At 38.0% G+C, this 20,639-nt stretch overlaps 2 protein-coding genes across 3 annotated transcripts; both read left to right on the top strand.

Annotated features, from left to right (window-relative positions):
* The first annotated feature begins 212 nt into the window (after nucleotides 1–212).
* On the top strand, nucleotides 213–11,198 carry LOC128608889 (acetylcholine receptor subunit alpha). Its single transcript, XM_053627053.1, has 9 exons — nucleotides 213–436; nucleotides 1,795–1,937; nucleotides 2,121–2,165; nucleotides 2,326–2,435; nucleotides 3,570–3,765; nucleotides 4,579–4,816; nucleotides 6,753–6,976; nucleotides 10,579–10,818; nucleotides 10,951–11,198. The coding sequence occupies exons 1-9, from the start codon at nucleotides 376–378 to the stop codon at nucleotides 11,077–11,079; spliced, it is 1,386 nt and encodes a 461-aa protein (XP_053483028.1). The 5' UTR covers nucleotides 213–375; the 3' UTR covers nucleotides 11,080–11,198.
* A 699-nt stretch (nucleotides 11,199–11,897) lies between these two features.
* On the top strand, nucleotides 11,898–20,199 carry wipf1a (WAS/WASL interacting protein family, member 1a). 2 transcript variants are annotated; one of them, XM_053627051.1, is made up of 8 exons: nucleotides 11,898–12,337; nucleotides 14,506–14,611; nucleotides 15,155–15,284; nucleotides 15,417–15,542; nucleotides 15,660–16,769; nucleotides 16,873–17,067; nucleotides 18,588–18,701; nucleotides 18,864–20,199. In XM_053627051.1, the coding sequence occupies exons 2-8, from the start codon at nucleotides 14,561–14,563 to the stop codon at nucleotides 18,914–18,916; spliced, it is 1,779 nt and encodes a 592-aa protein (XP_053483026.1). In that variant the 5' UTR covers nucleotides 11,898–12,337; nucleotides 14,506–14,560; the 3' UTR covers nucleotides 18,917–20,199. The 2 variants fall into 2 exon arrangements, with proteins under 2 accessions (XP_053483026.1, XP_053483025.1); XM_053627050.1 differs by having other exon boundaries at nucleotides 11,899–12,337; nucleotides 18,861–20,199.
* Nucleotides 20,200–20,639: the final 440 nt, after the last annotated feature.

Here is a 20,639-nt window from a genome sequence, read left to right as displayed (position 1 = left end):
TGACTGTTCACTTGCTGCCTAATATATCCTAACAGGTGCCACTGTAACAAGATAATCAGTGTTATTCACTTCACCTGTCAGTGGTTTTAATGTTATAGCTGATCTGTGTATGTGCTATATGTGAGTTACACAAGAGAGTCGGATTAGAGGTATTTGTCTCTGGTTTCATGTGCTACACAGCGGCTGAGTTTGACCCTGCAGTAGCATTAAGCAGAGCAGAGAGCTCAGTGAGAAACAAAGAAGCGACAGAAAGACAGGCAAAGGACTCGAATATCAAACCATCCAGACTAGATATGTAAAAAAAAAAAAAAAAAAGAGGCTTGAACATAGTAAACTAGTGTTTTGTTATGAGAGAGCAGGTTTTTCTATTTTTACATGAATACCAGTGACATGAAGTGGCTTCATTTGGTTTCTCTGCTTCTCGCTGTCTCTACAGGTACATTTTGGCATGCATTTATTAATCTACATTCAACATGCTGTGATGTAAATAATGTGCATGCATGATTGCATTTAAATGTACTGATTTTTTTTTAATGGTTGCAAAAATTTTACGGGTGTTCTAAACACATTTTTAGCTGTTTGTTTATAACTAATGGAAGCCCAAGCATATCAGATTTAACAAAATGCATCAAAAGCATAATGTGTGAATAATCAAACAGGAAGCTGGGGTCTAAACATTTTGTCACGTAGTTCATAGAATAGAATTATTACACAAGCTTGATCTTTTCCTCACATATTTCACATAACAGTAACTCTTTATCTGATGATCCATTTGTAGATATTAACTCATCTTCAACTAAAAATCTCTTTACATAATTACTTTTTTCATTTATCATTATATTACATACATACTGTATATCATGACACATTTATGCTAATTAATCCAGACATTACATTAACACAGAACCATAGTATTTACAATGTCAATGTGAGAATTTATAAACTCAGAGGTGAAAGAAGAGCTGTAATGTCCGTTTGCAGCACGAGAGGTGGAATATCACTCTGTTTTTAGCCTGCATGACATATTCATTTGATTGACAGCTTCAGATGTCCAAGTGACTCTTAGCGACTTTCTTTACTGCCCTTGTGGAGATTATTGCACATCTACAGACTGCTGTGACTGATTTATGTGAATGAACAGATCTCTTGATTAAAGAACAGGCAGTTAATAATAATGTAATCGTTTGTGCTTAATAATTAAATTGAAATAACCTTATTTAAATCATTTAAATCACTGCTTTATGTAAATGTATTTCATATAAAGGTAATTATTCAAATGTCACATTTGTCCCTGATCTAGTCAGGGAATTGAGATAAAAATGTTAATGGTATATTAAGGCTAGGAATTGCTGACATGAGATACCACTGGAAACTCAGAGAGCTTTTCCAGTAACTCGAACCCTAATGGAATTCTCACACGTTTGTTTTGGGCTCGTCTCCAGCGGCGTGAGAAATCAAGATGCCAGAATATCATCCATCATACACTAAATCTCCACCTCTGCTTCCACTTTACTTTGTTTACAGGGTCAAGATTAGCACTACCTAAATCTTACCCAGTAATATTTCTTTTAATCCATCACTTGCAGTTTTATTTGCATGACACTTTTAATAGACTTCACCAAAATAAACAGGTTTACAGAAATTCGGGTGGCATGAATAATGAATTAGGATCGGTTGCCTGATTCAGACAACTTTCCAGATACAAACGTATAATACTCTTTAATAGATTGTTGTTTTCAAAAGAAATGTGTCAGCCAGTGGTTATATAGCGTTGGTGTGTTTTATGTCGAGCAGGACTGGTGTGTTGCTCGGAGGACGAGACTCGTCTAGTGAAAAAGCTCTTCACCGGGTATAATAAAGTGGTCAGACCTGTCAATCATTTCAAAGATGCTGTGGTGGTCACTGTAGGACTGCAGCTAATCCAACTTATTAGTGTGGTATGATTCAGTCATCAGAATTGCACACTTACTCCAATTTCCTATACAGTTTTATTATTTATAGTACCATTATGAAATTTCAGAATACACTGTAGCTTGTAATTTATAGGTCTGACATATAAACCTGCTTTCCAAGCTTATATATGGAAATAAACAGTAAACATACTGACTTTTCTCTGACAGGATGAGGTAAACCAAATTGTTACAACCAACGTACGGCTGAAACAGGTACCTGTGTTTTGATTCGAATAATTTTCTATTTAGTAAGGAGGTCACACTTAATAGAAATGCTCTCTTCCAAGGTTTCAAGAATTTGTGCTCATATATGTGTGTGTGTGTGTGTGTGTGTGTGTCATGATAATTAAGCAATCCTCTCACTTTCCTTTAGCAATGGAAAGATGTGAACCTGCAGTGGAACCCAGAGGAGTACAGTGGAATAAAAAAGATCAGAGTTCCCTGCACTGATATCTGGAGACCTGACCTCGTTCTCTATAACAAGTACGACCTTAGATATGTTTCATTTTAGTATTCTTTATTTGAGCAATAAAGTGTAAAAAATTAAAAGGGGTTTTAGGCTGATTTAGCTGTTGCTACCAGAGTTGTGCTACCAGAAACGTCCATTAAATCTCATTCAGTCATCTTTTTTCTCTCTTTTTCTCAGTTTATTTCAACATGTAGGAGTAGGCATTTCCCACTGATGACAAGTGCTGGTAATTTTCTAATAAAACCATAGACAAATAGAAAAACAATTTGTGCACTACAAACACTTTAACATGTCTTAAATCATACATCTGAAATCAGCTTTAACAAATCCAATAAATATGTAGGATCAAAGAAAAGTAGACATAACTAGAATTCAAAGCATGCAGAATATCAAACACCACACTTGAAATCAAACAAACAAACAAGCAAAGAAACTTACATTGTCAACTACTCAACAATTCCACACAGGCCATGTCTGAATCAAGGAGAAGTAGCTTCTTACATCCATCCAAACACTGAGACTAGGGCTTAATTAGTAAGAAGCCACAGGTGTTCTCATTAAGATTTGGCTGGCCAATCAAATCACATGCCAGAAGCAGAATTTTCTACAAGCTGTGTGAGTCTGAGCGCTGTGATTGTTGCTCTGGTGGAGATTTGTGGATGTGTTTGTGTACATTCAGCCTGGGTTTGATGTACTGTATGGGTAGAAATGAAGGAAGGATCTCTCATATAGCATCAGTCTAAATCTAGACATTTACTTTTGCAACACTTAGCAGACACCATTCTTCAGAACAACTTACAGAAGTGCTCCATCAAAAACAAGAGCTCATGGTAGTACAAACAGGTCAGAACCTTAGAATAGCATCAGTTACGTCTGTTCACCATATCCTCTACTCTTTTATTCGCTTTTCATTTTCTTCTCCTCTCTTTCTACTTTCTATTATTTCCCAGTAATTGAATCTTACAGATTCATTTTGGATCTGTTTTGAAAAGAAAGTATAGAACCTCACGCCTTGTCACTATGCTAACTGTATAACTAATGTATAACATAATGTTTGACTCTAGAGCCTATTGGTGTAGATTTCTTTCTCTAGATGGCTGCTAGAGATTGTTAATACTGTTTCTTTCACTCTTTTTGTACCTCCATAGTGCTGATGGTGACTTTGCCATCGTGCATGAGACCAAAGTTCTGCTCGAATATACAGGAATGATCACCTGGAACCCGCCAGCCATCTTTAAGAGCTACTGCGAGATCATTGTGCTTCACTTCCCCTTCGACTTGCAGAACTGCAGCATGAAACTCGGAACATGGACATTTGATGGAAATCTTGTCGTCATCAATCCTGTAATAATATGGCATTATATCTTACTGATAATTTGTAAATGCACATCATTCATTTGCTTCATTTATTGTAGTTTAAGGAGCAATAGCAAAGCTGTGACAGGAGGAAACATCTCAGTGTTCTTGGGGTGGAGTTGTGGTGGCTTGCATTTGCACATGCAAAACAGTAAAGCAATTATTAAAAATAAACTAGGAAGGAAAATGATTATTATTTTATGTATTGGTGCCCTGCATGGCCAGCTCAAATAGCATTGGCGTCCTATCTGTCCGGCTCTCGAAAGTATTGGTGCCCTACATGGTCAGCTCTCGAAAGTATTGGCGCTCGATCCGAATTTTGCCACAGCAAGCACCACTCACATTTTCTTCAGACAATGTACTGGTCTAGTTATTATTATTATTCATAGGAAGGAAAGAGATTGAAAAAAAATACAATATATTATAGCTTGACAGTGAAGAACCACAGATTGTAATGCCAATTTGCATGATGTACTGATGTCAAATAAGCCAACATTATGGACAGACATTTACTGAAAACATATAAAACAGATAAATGCAGACTTTGTACAATAGCTGATTTTATCTGTGGTAAAGTTCAGTTTTACAATTGCATGCATCAACTATTGTATAAAGATGTTGTGATCTGAATTATAATGACAGCTTATGTTATTGATCAAAACTTCAGATAAGTCAACCTTAATTAAATCTCAGTCGATCACATTCTGATCTATTCACACCTTGTCAGTTCACTGCCTCATAAATTAAATTACCTTGTCTGTGGAGCCTCTCATACGATCGATCGTCTTCTCTGTCTCTTAGGATAGTGATCGGCCAGATTTGAGTAACTTTATGGAGAGTGGCGAGTGGGTGATGAAGGACTACAGGAGCTGGAAGCACTGGGTTTACTATGCCTGTTGCCAAGACACTCCGTACCTGGATATCACCTACCACTTCCTATTGCTGAGACTGCCGCTCTACTTTATCGTCAATGTGATCATCCCGTGCATCCTCTTCTCTTTCCTGACTGGTCTGGTCTTCTACCTGCCCACAGACTCAGGTATGAACTTGCCTCTAACACAAACTTGGGTGGGTGGACGAGTACACAGAATAGGCACTGGTTCAGTGAAGATGACTGACACAAACAACCAGCATCAGATGTCTGTGGTACTGATGTAACTATGAGATGTGTGTGTGTGTGTGTGTGTATGTAGAAGTGATGCTCTATGTCTCCTCATGTCTTCCAGTCTGACTCTGCTCTTATGTATTATACATCACACATCGCTCTCAGTCTCATGATTTCAGAAGTGCTCGTCTAGATGCCTGAGTGAGATAAGGGCTGTTAATTTGGTAGATCATCAGATGAAGCTTGAGTTAATAATCTGTGGTATGATCCTAATTTTTCTTGGTGCTCCATTTGCCATATGCTTTACGCATGGTTGTGTGGTTAGGCATTGTTATGTGGGTTTATTTTAGAGATGTTTCTGATTAGTGATATGAATAAGTGTTTCAGTGACTTTGGCTGGAACAGTCACCAAAACGGCACAACACACACACACACACACACACACACACACATACACACACACACACGTTAGTGTCAGTGTTGATTCATCAGCTTAAGTAGCAGTCTCCTTGTTCAGTGGACCATGATAAAGGCAATAGTGCAATCTCCATAATCAGCGCACAGTCCTTTCTGTGTAATAGCTCATGCTTGGAGAATCCTAAACAGCTGACCAGAGCAGAATTGAACCCCTTCCTGAATTCCCAGGACTCATTGGCTCATGCACAGTTCCTTAATATTTATGACTGCATACCTTTTTTATTATTTTCCTTGCAGTCACTTAATAATTCATAGATGTTAAGATGTGTATCTGAGTAATGCGTTGAGTTTTGAAGAGGGTTTGAAGACAGGTCAACTAGTATAGCATATACTGTATATTATAAACAATGCAAATCAGCAGACAAACTAGGGGGCAAAAACAGGCAGGGGTCAAACATCAGGCCAATGCAGGGCAGTCAAATCAAAATCTAAATGGCAGAAGCGAAAAGTAAAAACCAGGAAACGACACAGGAATGCACACTGGAATGGCAAAGCCTCAAAGATACACAGAAATAAAGGAAATCGAAAACAGGTGAGTTTAGTAAACATGTGATTGAGTTTGAAGTGGCTTTTGTTTAGTGTCTCTTGATATATTTCACAGAACGTCATCATGTTACTATACTACAATATGCACAGACCTGGATTATTGTGTATGATTAAAGTAATGGAAGTGTATCAGTCAGCCAGTTGAGATAGGAATGGATTATATTGATTATGTACATGTACAGAGGTAGCCTTTCTTTCTCATTTTTATGTGCACCCAAATATGCACCATTGTCATGATAACACATTTAAGTGTTTGCCATTGTTAGTTTTCTTTTATTTTTTGCATTGCAAAACCCCCCTATATATGTGTACACACATACTTATATACTATATATATATATATATATATATATATACACATACATATATATATATATATATACACACACATGTATATACAGTGTGTGTGTGTGTGTGTGTGTGTGTGTGTGTGTGTGTATATATATATATATATATATATATATATATATATATATATATATATATATATATATATATACATATATACATATATATATATATATATATATACACACACACACATATACACATACTTTGTATATATCTAATATCGTAAAGCCTCTGACACTGTCTCTGACTTCACCCTGACCTTGAGGCTTAGAATATTGTGCGAACACATTAAAAGGTTATAAATAGACCACTGTGAGGCACCACTGGAGTTTAGAAGCCTCTTGTATATATTTAGCCTGACTGATGGCCACTCTGCTGGTAATATTGATGATCAAGACAGCTGAAAAATGTTTCTGTATCTGATATGACACCACAAGTGGTGAAAACCTAGAGCAATGTGAAATCCAGCCAATGATTTGTGTGCATGTGTGTGTAGGTGAGAAGATGACCCTCAGTATCTCTGTCCTGTTGTCTCTGACTGTGTTCTTGCTGGTGATCGTGGAGCTCATCCCTTCTACCTCAAGCGCTGTTCCTCTCATTGGGAAATACATGCTCTTCACCATGATCTTCGTCATTGCCTCAATCATCATCACTGTAATTGTTATCAACACACACCACCGCTCACCTAGCACACATACCATGCCTGCCTGGGTTCGCAAGGTGAGTACAAGAAGCGAAGCAGAATATAATTGTGTGTGCTTCTGTTTCATCTCCTCTACAATGTATTACACAGAGGCCATGGTGGCTTAGTGGTTAGCACGTTCACCTCACACCTCCAGGGTTGGGGCTCGATTCCTGCCTCCATCCTGTGTGCATGGAGCTTGCATGTTCTCCCTGTGCTTCGAGGGTTTCCTCTGGGTACTCCAGTTTCCTCCCCCAGTCCAAAGACCTGTAGTCCAGATTCCCCTGGGATGGGCTCCAGGCTCCAACACAACCCTGTGTAGGATAAGCAGTGCAGATGGATGGATTTATTGCACATGTAATCCCGTACATATGAGATTTAAATGAACACTTGAGTCTGTACTCTTCTAGTCCCCTGCCATATTGACATTTCATGCATTCACCATTCACACTGGGCGCACAGTGTGCCCACAGTGCACTCAGCGCACACAGTGCGCACAGTGGTTTAGCGGTTAGCACGTTCGCCTCACACCTCCAGGATCTCGGGTTCGAGTCCCACCGGGGCTATGTGTGTGCGGAGTTTGCATGTTCTCCCCGTGCTGCGGGGGGTCAATCCCAAAGACATGCATGGTAGGCTGATTGGCGTGTCTAAAGTGTCCTGTGTATGAATGGGTGTGTGTGTGAGTGTGTATGTGATTGTGTCCTGCGATGGACTGGCACCCAGGGTGTACACCCAGGGTGTACCCTGCCTTGTGCCCAGTGCTCCCTGGGATTGGCTCCAGGTTTCCCCGTGACCCTGAAGAAGGAGTAAGTGGTAGAAGATGGATGGATGGACCATACACACTTAAAAATAAGTTGACAGAAAAGGTCATTTAAAGTGAGACTCCAGAAGAATCATTAAACCAAAGCAAATTAAACATTCCCAACATAAATATTACCACCATGCAGTTAATTATGCAACAAAAATGATTAAAGAATTATGGAGCAAGGTTCTTTTCTTTGCAGCCAGGCATCCATACGGATGGATAATGATAACTCAAAAATGTGTACAGTATATTTTGGAGCCATAATGCATTTTATTTCTGAATTTTCCACACATAGAACGTATTAGCCCTCTACTGCATGAAGCATTACATTTACATAAGAAAAAAGTTTTATGGATTTTTATTATTGAATTTGTTCCATTAATAAAAATATATTTTAAAAAATATGAAAAAAGTGCAATGGAGAAAATATCACTTTGTATGAGTTGTAATGTATGAGATTACAATTCCAGTTACTGCGTTTTCCAGTCTATATGTTGCAGAGGGGATTTTTTTGCTACCTATGTAAAAGTTATATCTTCTAGAAAGGAATTAAAGTTGTTAAAAAATAATAATAATGTGGATGGATTTACTCACTCAAAATACATACAGAAAGTAGATCCAAGTGTGTTTTGGGTGACGTATCTTTTGAATTCATTCTCTTGAATTCTTTATTCTTTCTCTTGAAATGTAAAATTTAGAAAATAAGGCGCAATTGCAAAATGTCTGAAATTACAACAGTTTTTCTTACTTTGAATGTCAAAAACAAACTAGAGAAGCCTAGTGTCTTTCATGCTGTGTAGGCCTGTTTCAGGTCATGAATGCAAATACCACAGTTCCATTATCGCATGTTGTTGCCAACAATTACATTTTACTATTTAAAAGAATACTCAAAGTATATAAACTTGTTTAAATGACAAAAAAAATATGTTAACATATCTTAGTTAGTGTTTCACTATTTTCCTTTAAGTAGTTTTGCCTAAATATTGAAAAATTCATCAAATTTTGAGAGTCTTCTAGTGATGTCCTTTACCAGCCACGTAACTGCAGAAAAGGAAGTGCAAACAGCACTTCCTGGTCATGTTACATGGCATTTTTTTATGTCACGTCAAAGTTTTTATGACCCCTTTTTCCAGTTACATAAGAAAATAGTAGTTTTGTAATTTTGTAAGTTTTGTAATAAAAAAAATTAATTGTTGCCATATGGAAACACCATGCAGTAAAGGGTTAGATCCAAGTTGACAGTATTTATAGGCTGTCATTAAGGGTTGGACGAAAATCATGGAAGTTACCAGTCAAATAGTACAATAACTACTCAATAATACATTAAATAGCTTTGAAAAAGTTGGGTTTTGATAATAATATTTAAAAAAAAAAAAAAAAAAACACACAAACAAACACACACAGATTACCTGGCTACTGAATGGTACATGGAATACAAAAAACACTTTGAGATTATTAAAATATTCAGCCGTGTAGATTACAAATCAAATACCTAAGAATACAGAATACAGGAAAGTTATAACTAATCAGAAATGACAAATAAGACATTTAAACATTCAAAAACGTAAACATTTCTCTCAGGTGGTCAGAATGGCAGTTATCGAATGCCTCATGGATCCCTGAGAACTTGAAATAATTCTAGCCTAAAATAAACTAGTTCTTCTATGGCATAACAATAATTTTCTGGTGCAATTTATTTTTAAGAGTGTCCAGTACACACTATTACAATAATTGTAAGATCAGCAGCCTGAGGTGTGTTCATGTTTACATCATGGAACTGTTGTTATATCTACTGTTCTACCCAGTGCTGCCACCTAGAGATTAAAACAGTGTGTTCTCCCTGACTGAGGTACACCAACAAACTGACTTTACCTAATTTCCTTTACCAAACATTAAATACACTTCCAGAGGTATTAGATATTTTGATCATCAGGATCAAATGACAGCTACTATCAAGACATATTTCTGGTTACTATGAAGACATATTTCTATTGCCAAACCAAACTTCCACCATAATTTATTGTTTTTCAAATTACAACTTCAGTTCATAGGCCCAAAGTTATCATATGATTTACATTAATTATTAACAATAAGATTATTTTTGCTCAAGATATGTTATGCTAAGAAGGGAGCAGGGTGATTCCAACCTCCGGGGTTGGTGGTTCAAATCCCACTGTTTGCTAGTAAGTTAGTAATTGCATGATGGGTGGAATACAAATGGGTGTGTATGTACAGATGGGATATCCGTCCATGTAGAATACAAATGAAATGCCTAAGAATATAGAATACAGGAAAGTTATAACAAATCAGAAATGACAAATACAACATTTAAATGTAACTTATGTTCATTGGGAAAATAGGACTAAACCAGCTAGTTTTGAATTAGCTCGGCTTCATGACTAGTATTTCCTATTTAATCCAGGCTAAGCCTACAGCTTTCAGAATAAATATAACAAATACAAAGCTTACCTGAGTTTTAGCAGCATTATCATTTACAGATATCTGCTAGGAAGGAAAATTGATCTACCACAATCTGGTTCAGTAACATTACATGAAAAAGGATACTGTAGGCTAATATTCACTCATCTTCCATAATCAAAGAAAGAAATGTGATGGAAAATATAGTTACACCACAGCAGGGTGATTATTTATTGATTTATTGATAATGATTATTTATTTACTTAAAGGTAAGTGTAAACAACTAAAAGTAGTTTTAAAAAAGAAATAAAAAAAGTGAATATGTATTTAATTTACACTATTATATATTAAACAGAATTCCTTATTTACTTCATGTGACTTACCTTTTGTCACTTCTTCTTCTTCTGCCGGATCTAGATTTTTATTGAGACCATCCCCAATTGGATGTTCTTCTCTGCTATGAAGAGGCCCAGCATGGAAAAACGCTCTAAAAACATTTTCACCCCTGATTTGGACATCTCTGATATCTCAGGGAAGCCGATGCCCACTGCTGTGCCCTTCCAGTCTCCCATAACCAAAAACCCAGATGTACGCAGTGCTATAGAAGGAGTCAAATACATCGCAGAGACCATGAAATCAGATGAGGAGTCCAACAATGTAAGACCATAAAGTGTGATAAAGTGTTCGATATTACTATGATTCTGTATCTTTTTAAAAAATCTTTATTACAGATCTGTCTCTGTCTCAAAATGTATCTCTCTCTCTCTCTCTCTCTCTCTTTCTATATAGGCATGTGATGAGTGGAAGTTTGTTGCGATGGTTCTGGACCACATTTTACTCTGTGTCTTCATGGCAGTGTGTATAATTGGAACATTGGGTGTCTTTGCCGGGAGACTCATTGAGCTCAGTCTTTTATAACATAGTTATGATATTATATTAATAATTATAATATAAGGTGTCTTTGGAGGGATAAATATGCATGTAAATTCATAATATATAGTATGATGTGCGTCATTAAATGAAAGTTGATGGGAAAACATGGCCTAATGATATATATTTATATATATATATACATATATATATATATATATATATATATATATATATATATATATATATATATATAAAATCATCATATTATTGTTTTATAAGAAACTTGTGTCATACACATTCAAGTCACAGTATGCAAAACAGTGCCTAAATATAGGCTGATTTGTATTTACTATCAATACTGATTTTTTTCTTAGAAAATGCATACTGCTTGGGTATGAATAAAAGTATATCCTTTTTGTCTTAAATGCACCTAATTTTGCGTGGTCTTCATTCATTCCTGTGTATGTTTAATTTCAATTCTTGCCGTTCTTTTCTGCCTGGCTCAGTGTAGATTTTAATCAGTAGCTCTTTGAAATATTTAAATGATCATATCTCAATTCCTCTTCACATAGGTCCTAATTTAAAACTTGCTCGTGTTCCTTCCTCATACTGCAGTTGAGACATTCTACTTTTACTTCAGCATGAAGTAAACAGAAGCAAGACTTACTCATTTCAAAAGACCTTTCCTAAAGAGGAAGCAGTCTTCTTCAATTCGTTTGGCTTTCCTTCAGGTTTGATTGAATCTCTCACATAAATGCTACTACTCTCCAGTGACCTGCAAATCTAATTTTCACAAAATCTGACCTTGCACACACTTAAAATATCATCTCAATGTTTGGCCCATAGTATACATATGTTCTGTGCAAAATTGAATTAAATCATATCAGTTACAAATCAATACCAAAGTGCTGCTGAAGATAGCAGCATAATGCAATGAACTGAAAGGATACCCCCACCCTTTTCCACAAATGCAGGTGCTCAGGCATTTATTAGCAAGGTTTATGTTTTTGACATCTCCTTATCTCTGCCTGTATTGCTCCCTTTGTTCCTGTTTCTGTACTGAGTTGACCTGCTACATTTACTGTTCACATACTCATACAGAATGAAGGGGTGAGGAAATGTGTCTGCTGTGGTAGAGTTCGTTTGCATACCCCACTCTTTGTGTGAAGCCTTGCTTTCACATATACACACACACTTAGTAACAACACTTACTGATTGGTCGGCTGCATCAGAGACAGGAAGTGCAATGGAACAGTGTGCATGACTGTGATATTGTACTTACTTCTCTACAACTTCAACTTGGGTGAGTCCATCTTTTCTGTGAATAGATTGAGGGGAAAATCAGGAGAGAGCAGGGAGGAAAGGGAAGCTTTGGAGGACAGTGAGGGGATCCCTGCCTGTCAAAGGTTGTTGTTGTTGGGTTTTTTTTTTTTCAAGTGAAGGTGCCTGCATTGTTTGTTGGGCTGCAAAGGAAACTCAGAGGAGGAAATATGACTTCTCACAAAGCTACTGAAGCAGAAGGGTGGTTGCTGGGTTGTTGAACGTTAACCATGCCGTCTGTTTTCCATAGTGAGAATTACTTGCCATGCAAAATACATTACCTAGAAAATGAAGGCATCTGAAGAAGTATGAGGTATGAGGTGGTAGAAATAGTGTAGAATTTATGAGTGAAATATACATATAGTTTTGTGAAAACCCTAAGTTATCAGTGGTGGACTATAACTGTCAGCAGCATTATGTTAATATTATATTTTATTGTTTTTATTGTATATTTTTCAGTAACGCTCTGACAAAGGTGTAAAAAGACATTGGTAATGACCTGTTTTTGCATTCGCATGCCACACTTTCACATCTCACGTAATACAGTACTCACATAGTAAATAATATCACATTTTTGTACCCATGTTTTTGTCTGATGGCAAACAATTCTGCTTCTTGACTATTTATAGGTCCCTTTAAATTTTTAATAAAGTGTATTATTTTTCCAGAGAAAAAAGGCATTTTATTGTTTATGTTCCTTGCTCTGTTAGAAACATATCCATTTATCTTTTGACTGTTTTTTCTTTTTAAAACTTCAAAAACAGCAGGTTCCTGTCTTTCCCTTTGCAGTTAAGTAACCTTTGCTGCAATAAAGTTCACAGATTAAGAATGAACAGCTGACACCAAGTATATTTTTCAAAAGGTGTCAAAAAATGATCAAACAGCATATAAATAGGCCTCTTTGCTCAAGATCATTTTTAGGGAATCATGCTGAACCTGCTATTGTGTATCATACTCTCAAATTCACAAATGTGATCTGAGGCTTAGTGATCTAACTGCAGAGGAAAGGAAGGGGCCTGTATTAGAGTCTCTCATTAACAGCTCATGTATCAGGAAGTTGCTGTCACCTCTGTTCAGCAAAGCATACAGATTCGGCTGACAAACAAGGTCATAATTCTGCTGCTTATACTAAAGATACCTATTATGTTTGATAAATGACTTCTTCCAGAAATTTATTACAAAGCTGCCTTCTATGAGAACTGAAAACAACCCTCACATGGAAGGCCTACTGTAACATCAAGATAGCTACCAGAAGCGGAGGAACTAAGAGTAAATACATCACTTTTGAGCTATACATTATAGACCATAAGCAAACAAAAGTGAAAATAAATGTAAAATGTGAAAGAGGGTTACAGCTTCCTGCCATCTCTGTGAGGTAGCATGTCATGCAGGCCTTACACTAGTGTAAGTTGGCTTCAGTTCCAAGTCAGATTCCACTGGAGAAAAGCTAGAATCTGCACAGATTTCTATGTTCATTTAAAATCATATGGCCAGGACTTATGTCTACATTGCTTGTGATGAAATGCAACAACATTATGATTGACTTTGACCTGCTAATTAGAAATAAATACAAAGCAGTTGTTCTGAGAAGAATCGTAAGAGTCGAACATTTATTTTTCTACAATAAATTAATTTTTATTCTAATTAGAGAGCAAGAACCAACTTGTAGCGAATGTCCCCCTCAACCACCGTCAGGGTCCAATGCGGATGTTGCCTCTGGCCTGGGCTTGGTGTGGAGCAGGCCTACTTAATCAAAATGCTTTGGTAAAAAATTAAAGTTTTGACCCAGGTCTTTGCATCATACATGGCCAGTCTGGATCCCTAAGACGTTCTACTGAATGTGATTTCGTTTTGAATACATCGTTATTGCTATCAAGCTGAATGCTTGAATTCAGACCTAAGAACTACATGAGCACAAGCGTCATTTAGAGAAAGAGGAAATATAAGAATATAAGTCTGTCTTCTTTAGGGGAGTAAGATTTTGAGTTTGTTATAAAGTTCTCCTTGGTTAAGCCTCCTTTGTTTCCTTTTTCATCCGCCGGAAGAATAAGTGTGAAAAGGGGTAGGGGTGTGAACATTAAGATGATATATGCTGCTAAAGGTTTAAAGACACTAGTCCATTCTAGTTCTCTCCTCTTTTTTTCTCTATAGGTGTGTGTTTGGATATTCAGATACAACGTGAGTGAGTAAGCACACCGGACAGAATATGCCTGGTCCTCCACCCCCACCACCACCCCCTCCTCCAACCTTAGCTTTGGTAAGAGACATCACAGTTTTCAATACTGCTCTGTCCTCTTCAAATTGTTGTAAAGGTAATGATATCATCCCTTACAGAAAAGTTAAAAGAACATCAATTGTGAATAATCACTGGTTTTCATGTTTCGCACATTTTTGACATGTAGTGCATATGTTTTTATTCTTCCACATGATTACATATTACTCACATAACCACATGTGAAAAACATATGATTAGATGTGAAATGTTTTTTGTTTGTTTGTTTGTTTTGTGTGTGTGTGGGTCGGGGTTCACTTCAGGTTAGCAAGTGATTCCTGCTGGATATAACAAAAAAATTAACAACTAAGCTGTGCATTAGGTTATTAAAATAAAAAAGGAGATCACTGACACAGTTTTATTTGCATCTGACCGTGAACCGTTTCTTTTCTTTACTGCACTTTCTTCATGTGTACTGTTCATCTTTACTTAGTCAGGAAGAACACTATCAAGCATTTCTTATTGTAGGGAGCCACCTAGTGGTGACTTTATTATCAATGCTCTCTTTTTTTTTTTTTTTTTAAACAGGCAAACACTGAAAAACCATCACTGTCCAGATCTGAGCAACACGGGAGAAATGCTTTACTCTCAGATATCAGCAAAGGCGCCCGACTGAAAAAAGCTGTCACCAATGACCGCAGTGCTCCAGTACTTGATAGTAAGTAACAAATTTCAAAATTTCTTCAAAGTTTCTTCTACTACTTCAGCAATATCTACTGCTCACTATTATATTAAAAAACAATAAGAGTATGGCTTCTTTTTTTTAAACTATAATAAAACTGTTTTACAGAGCCTAAAGGGGGTGGGGCTTCTGGTGGAGGTAGTGGTGGTGGTTTAGGAGGCGGAGCTTCAGGTGGACTTGGGGGACTGTTCCAGGGTGGGATGCCAAGACTAAAATCTGCAGGAGGTGGCTCAGGTAATTAACATTTTATTTTTAAAACAAATACATGAATAACTGCCCAAAATGTGTCAAATTAAACATATTCGTCTTGAGTTCTTAACATATAGCTGTTTGATATATATCTTTAAACAGCGAGGCCACCTATGCCACCCACCGGTGGGAGATTCCCAGCACCAAGTGGTGGAACTCCTCCTCGTCTCCCTGACTCTCCTTCTGGGCGATCGAACTTGAGCAGAGGCAGTGTTCCACCTGTGCCTTCCTCTACATCTGCCTCTCCACGCAGTTCACATCCTGGTGGCCCTCCGCCCATACCAGGAAGTCGATTCCCAAGCTCCCCTTCTACCCCACCAACAATGCCAGGTCGGCGCCCCAGCATTCCTGTAAACCCTGCTCCCCCTGGCCGCCAAACATCTTTACCACCACCCCCCGTTCCCTCTAGTGCCCGTCCATCTCCTAACGCAGTTTCCTCTGGATCCTCGAATGATTTCCCCCCTCCACCACCACCAGTAGGAGGAAACAGGTCATCGTTTCCACCACCCCCTGTTCCCTCTAGTGCCCGTCCATCTCCTAACACATTTTCCTCTGGATCCTCGAATGATTTCCCCCCTCCACCACCACCAGTAGGAGGAAACAGGTCATCATTGCCACCACCCCCCGTTCCCTCTAGTGCCCGTCCATCTCCTAACACATTTTCCTCTGGATCCTCGAATGATTTCCCCCCTCCACCACCACCAGTAGGAGGAAACAGGTCATCGTTTCCACCACCTCCTGTTCCCACAAGTGCCCGACCAAATTTTTCCACAGGCAGCTCAGATGATTTTCCCCCTCCTCCTCCATCCACAGGAGGACATAGGGCATCTTTTTCATTACCCCCAGTTCCCCCTAGTAGCCACCCTCCACTTCCTACACCTCCTTCTGGGTCAGATGATTTTCCTCCTCCACCACCACCTGTTGGAGGAAGCAGAACATCATTTTCTGGTGATGGGTATCCACCACCACCCCCATCAGGAAGTAAACCAGGACCAAGATCTATGGGTAGTGCCCCACCACCACTCCCTTCAGGAAGAGGAGACCTGCCACCACTGCCTCCTACACCAGCAAAGGAGCCAACCGGTACAACTCCTCATAGAAATTCTTTTAGTAACCCACCACCTGTCCCACGACCTGGGGGGTCTGCCCCACCACCACCTCCACCCAGTTCAAGACCACCACAAGCAGGAAAAGCCACATCTATACGATCTAGTATGACCTTGGTCAACTTTATTTATTTATTTATTTTTATTCCCCATTTCTGTGATGTTTCACCATGTGATTCAACATATGACATTTGGATCTCTTATTATAGGTCCTCTTCCACCTCCTCCTCCAGGGGACAGCCGAGGAGGTACTCCACCTGCACCTCCTCCTAATCACCCTATTGGTAACCGAGGAGCTGGCAGACCTCCCCCTCCTCCGGATAGGCCTGGGGCAGGAGGGTTCCCTCCTCCCCCGCCCCCTTCCATGGACAATGGCTACCAGAGCTCACCTCAAAACAGCACAGGTATGGATTTTTTCACACTTTAGTAAGTTTAAAGGTACAGTCAGTGATTTGGGCTAGTCAGAAGTTAGCTAGTGTTAACTATGTTGAAATTTAAAATTCAAACACATACATTCTTTTTCATTTCAGTGGTCCCCCCAAAACCATATCCCTGAAGCACATGCAAACATGCAGTCTAGTCTAGAACACCGGTATGTTAAAATAAGAGGGGAGTTAGATGTTGCAAGTAGAAATGCCTCCTTGGCCTTATTGGTTAGATGTTGGTGTTCAACATCATTTGTTTTTACTCATGTTTGCAGAGCATGGGGCGCTTATCTGTCTAGATTCTAAATACATATTGATAGCTGCGAACCTGTGGAAAACCACCTTATTCCAAAAAAGTGTTCTGATTAGTAAATCAAGGATTTTTTTTAGCACACTGAAGCTCAGCTAAGAGCAATTTATCAATAGATCATTTGAACCAATGATAAACCAAAGTTATATAAAGAATTGTTGTCATGATGTATGGCTCTTGAAGAAGACCATGAATCTCCTTCCCTTTGTCAAACCACAGTGAGCAAGTAAACGTTTAAACCACTGAATACCATGGAAGGCCCTATTTGTTACATCATACAATTTAGTGGATTTATGCTGCATTTTCTGTGTTTATGTAGTGTGTTATTATTGTTTTGTTTTTTTTTGGTAAGCAATGGCCTAAAAGGTAAACAGTAAGAATACTTAGTCTGAGTCATCTGTCTGTGCAGACCTGCTAAGCTCCTTTTTTTAGTGCTACACTCCACTAGGCAAATACTTTGTGGTCAGAATTGCTCTTTATATCCCCACTTACTGGATTTAACCTAATTCTGACTTATTATGCACATTGTTTCTCTACAGCTCCTTCATATAGTTTGGTTGTAATAGTAAATATCTGTGGAACAATCAGACACTAACTAGAAGTGCTACAGCTCAGGACATTATGTCAAAATAGTATTAGTGTGCCAAAATTAGCATGACAGACCTTAAATCTGTCTAGGCAAGCACTAATTGAGATACTGGATTCATAAACATGTCTATTAACAAGTTAATCACGTGGCTGAAAAACACAGTACTGAATGATTTCCTGTTAAATGTGATAGGTTGTAGCAAACTACAGGATCATAACACTTTATTATAGACATAATTTGGCCTCAACCTTATAAATGGCTTAATGCTACCCATATTGCTTTTTGCACTTAAAATGTTAGAAGCTAAAATAATCCCAAAGAGTGGATTAATAACCATCAGAGATTATTAACAAGGTTATATTAGGGGTTACCAATCTAATCTGGAAAGGGCAGTGTGGCTGCATGTTTTCCTTTAATAAAGCAAGAGCTTATTTAATGAATTGATCTGGTCTTCTTATGACTATTAGATGTGGATTTGGCTGAATGTAAAAGTTTCAGCCTGACCATCACTTTGTTGATAACACTGGTGACACCTAGGCTGTATAAAGATTTGGTGAAATTTGACCCTGATAGTAAACCCACAAGGTTCTCCTTTTTTAGATGAATGGGAAATGAGGTTTTCCTTCCATGCAATTTCTGAGCTGCCCCCACCTGAGCCTTACATTTCCATCCCTAAGACGTACCCCAGCAAGGCTGGTAAGAATGATGGCAAAGGTGAGGAACATTGTATTTGGTTTATCAGTTATTGCCATATTTCATTTTCTGGGTGTCTGAATATTGTGTTTTATTCAGATAATGTAAATGTGGGCATTCCAATAAAATGTTTACATATACATTCAGAATCCATTACTATGAAACCTTGTGTTTTCTCAGCAGGAACAGTACAGAGGGAAAGAGGAGCTCCTCCACTGCCTCCAATACCCAGATAAAGATAAACAAAAATCAATTATGCCACCGTTGTATTACTATTCATTTCTTAAGCACAGCCTCAAATGTATTTTTCTGAATGTTGCAGAATTTTTAATTCCACATGTGAGAGTGTGCACTCTCTCTCTCTCTCTCTCATACACACACACACACACAAATAGATGTATTAAACATTATGTATGTAATATGTAAGTATATACATTAATAATACTGATCATTCTGATGTAGGCATATTGCAGTTCAATGTATTCAAATTATATTTTGAAAGGTAGTTATCTGGCTACATTTCGTTTTATTTCCTTTTTTTTAGTATATTGCATTTTTAATAAAGACAAATAAAAACACAAACGGAGATGGAAATAATATTTTTTGTTCTACTCTTTTTGCTGAGAAGGCTAAAATAAAACACCTTTTAGAAGACACGCTGGTTGAATGGTGCAGTGAATTAAACTAGAATTAAGAGTATGTCTAGTCTGTAAAAGAAGACTTTGGACTCTGAGCACGAAGTGATATCTGAACAAACCTTACATAGCAGAGCATTCTGGGCCAGGTACATACGAGGCAATTATGGCATTCAAGGTTTGCATGGCATTTAGAATCTGGGTGGAAAATTGCACTCACTCAACGAATTCTTGTGCAGTGTTTAATTTTGGGCTGGAAGTGGCCCTGCTGTAAAATCTGCTCCTTATCTTTTGCATGACACATGGGTATCATCAGGGTTAAGTTGTGGCTGTGTTCTGGCAGCCAGATACAGATGAGTTCATCACCATCATTACACAGCAATATGACGCCAGATGAGCTGCCAGGTGTGGGTCAGCACCTACATGGTTTACAGCTGATAGTATACAGTCGTAGAAGAGTAATGATTTGTATTCCAGTATCACCCAGAAGAGGATAAGTTCCTTTTTGGGTCTGGTTCCTCTCTATTTTGTTTCCTCATGCCATCTTTGTGGTAATGTCTATTAGTGGTGGGAAGTTCGGATCATTTTACTGACTCGGATTTTTGAATCTCGTTCAGCAAAAAGAACAAATCTTTTTTCGGGTCATTTAATTAATTTCAGGAGAATATAATTAAAAAGTTACATGTTAAGTTCCCCAACACATCTAGTACTTAATAAACTATTAAATAAACTATAGGCTAATGCAGCCAAGGCCGAATTATGAGAAACAGAAATGATTAATAGCTTAGCTGGTCTTCAGGCTTTGCAGTCTATTAGTTTGCCTCATCTCCTGATCCGAGCCGTTCTTTCTTTTGTCACGTCACGTTTGTCACTTCTGTTCCGGGGAAACAGAAATGATTAGTCCACCGCTCGAGTCTTCAGGTTTGAGTCGTTTGTTCATCACGTGATCGCCCCATAGGCTGAATGCAGTGGGGTGACGTAATGAACGAACAACTCGGACCCGGAGACTCGAGAAGTGAACTAATCATTTCTGTTTCCGGTACAGAACCTATGGGGATGTTGCAGCGCATGCGCGGTCAAAAATGTACGAATCACTCTCTGAAATAACTCGTTGTTCCGAGTCATATTAAAGATTCGATCCAAATGAACGAATCGTTCATGAACGACAGATTACTAATGTCTATGGCTAAACGCTCTATACAAATAAAACTGCACTGAACTAAACTTTGATCATGAAAAGCAGACAGCAGCCAGTTGTCACTGTTAAAATAATAATAATAATAATAATAATAATAATAATAATAATAATAATAATAATAATAAA

The sequence above is a fragment of the Ictalurus furcatus genome, chromosome 6 (assembly GCF_023375685.1).
Source record: "Ictalurus furcatus strain D&B chromosome 6, Billie_1.0, whole genome shotgun sequence".
Classification (NCBI taxonomy): Eukaryota; Metazoa; Chordata; class Actinopteri; order Siluriformes; family Ictaluridae; genus Ictalurus; species Ictalurus furcatus.
Note: the sequence above shows the minus strand (reverse complement) of the source record. Positions and strands in the feature narration are given on the sequence as shown.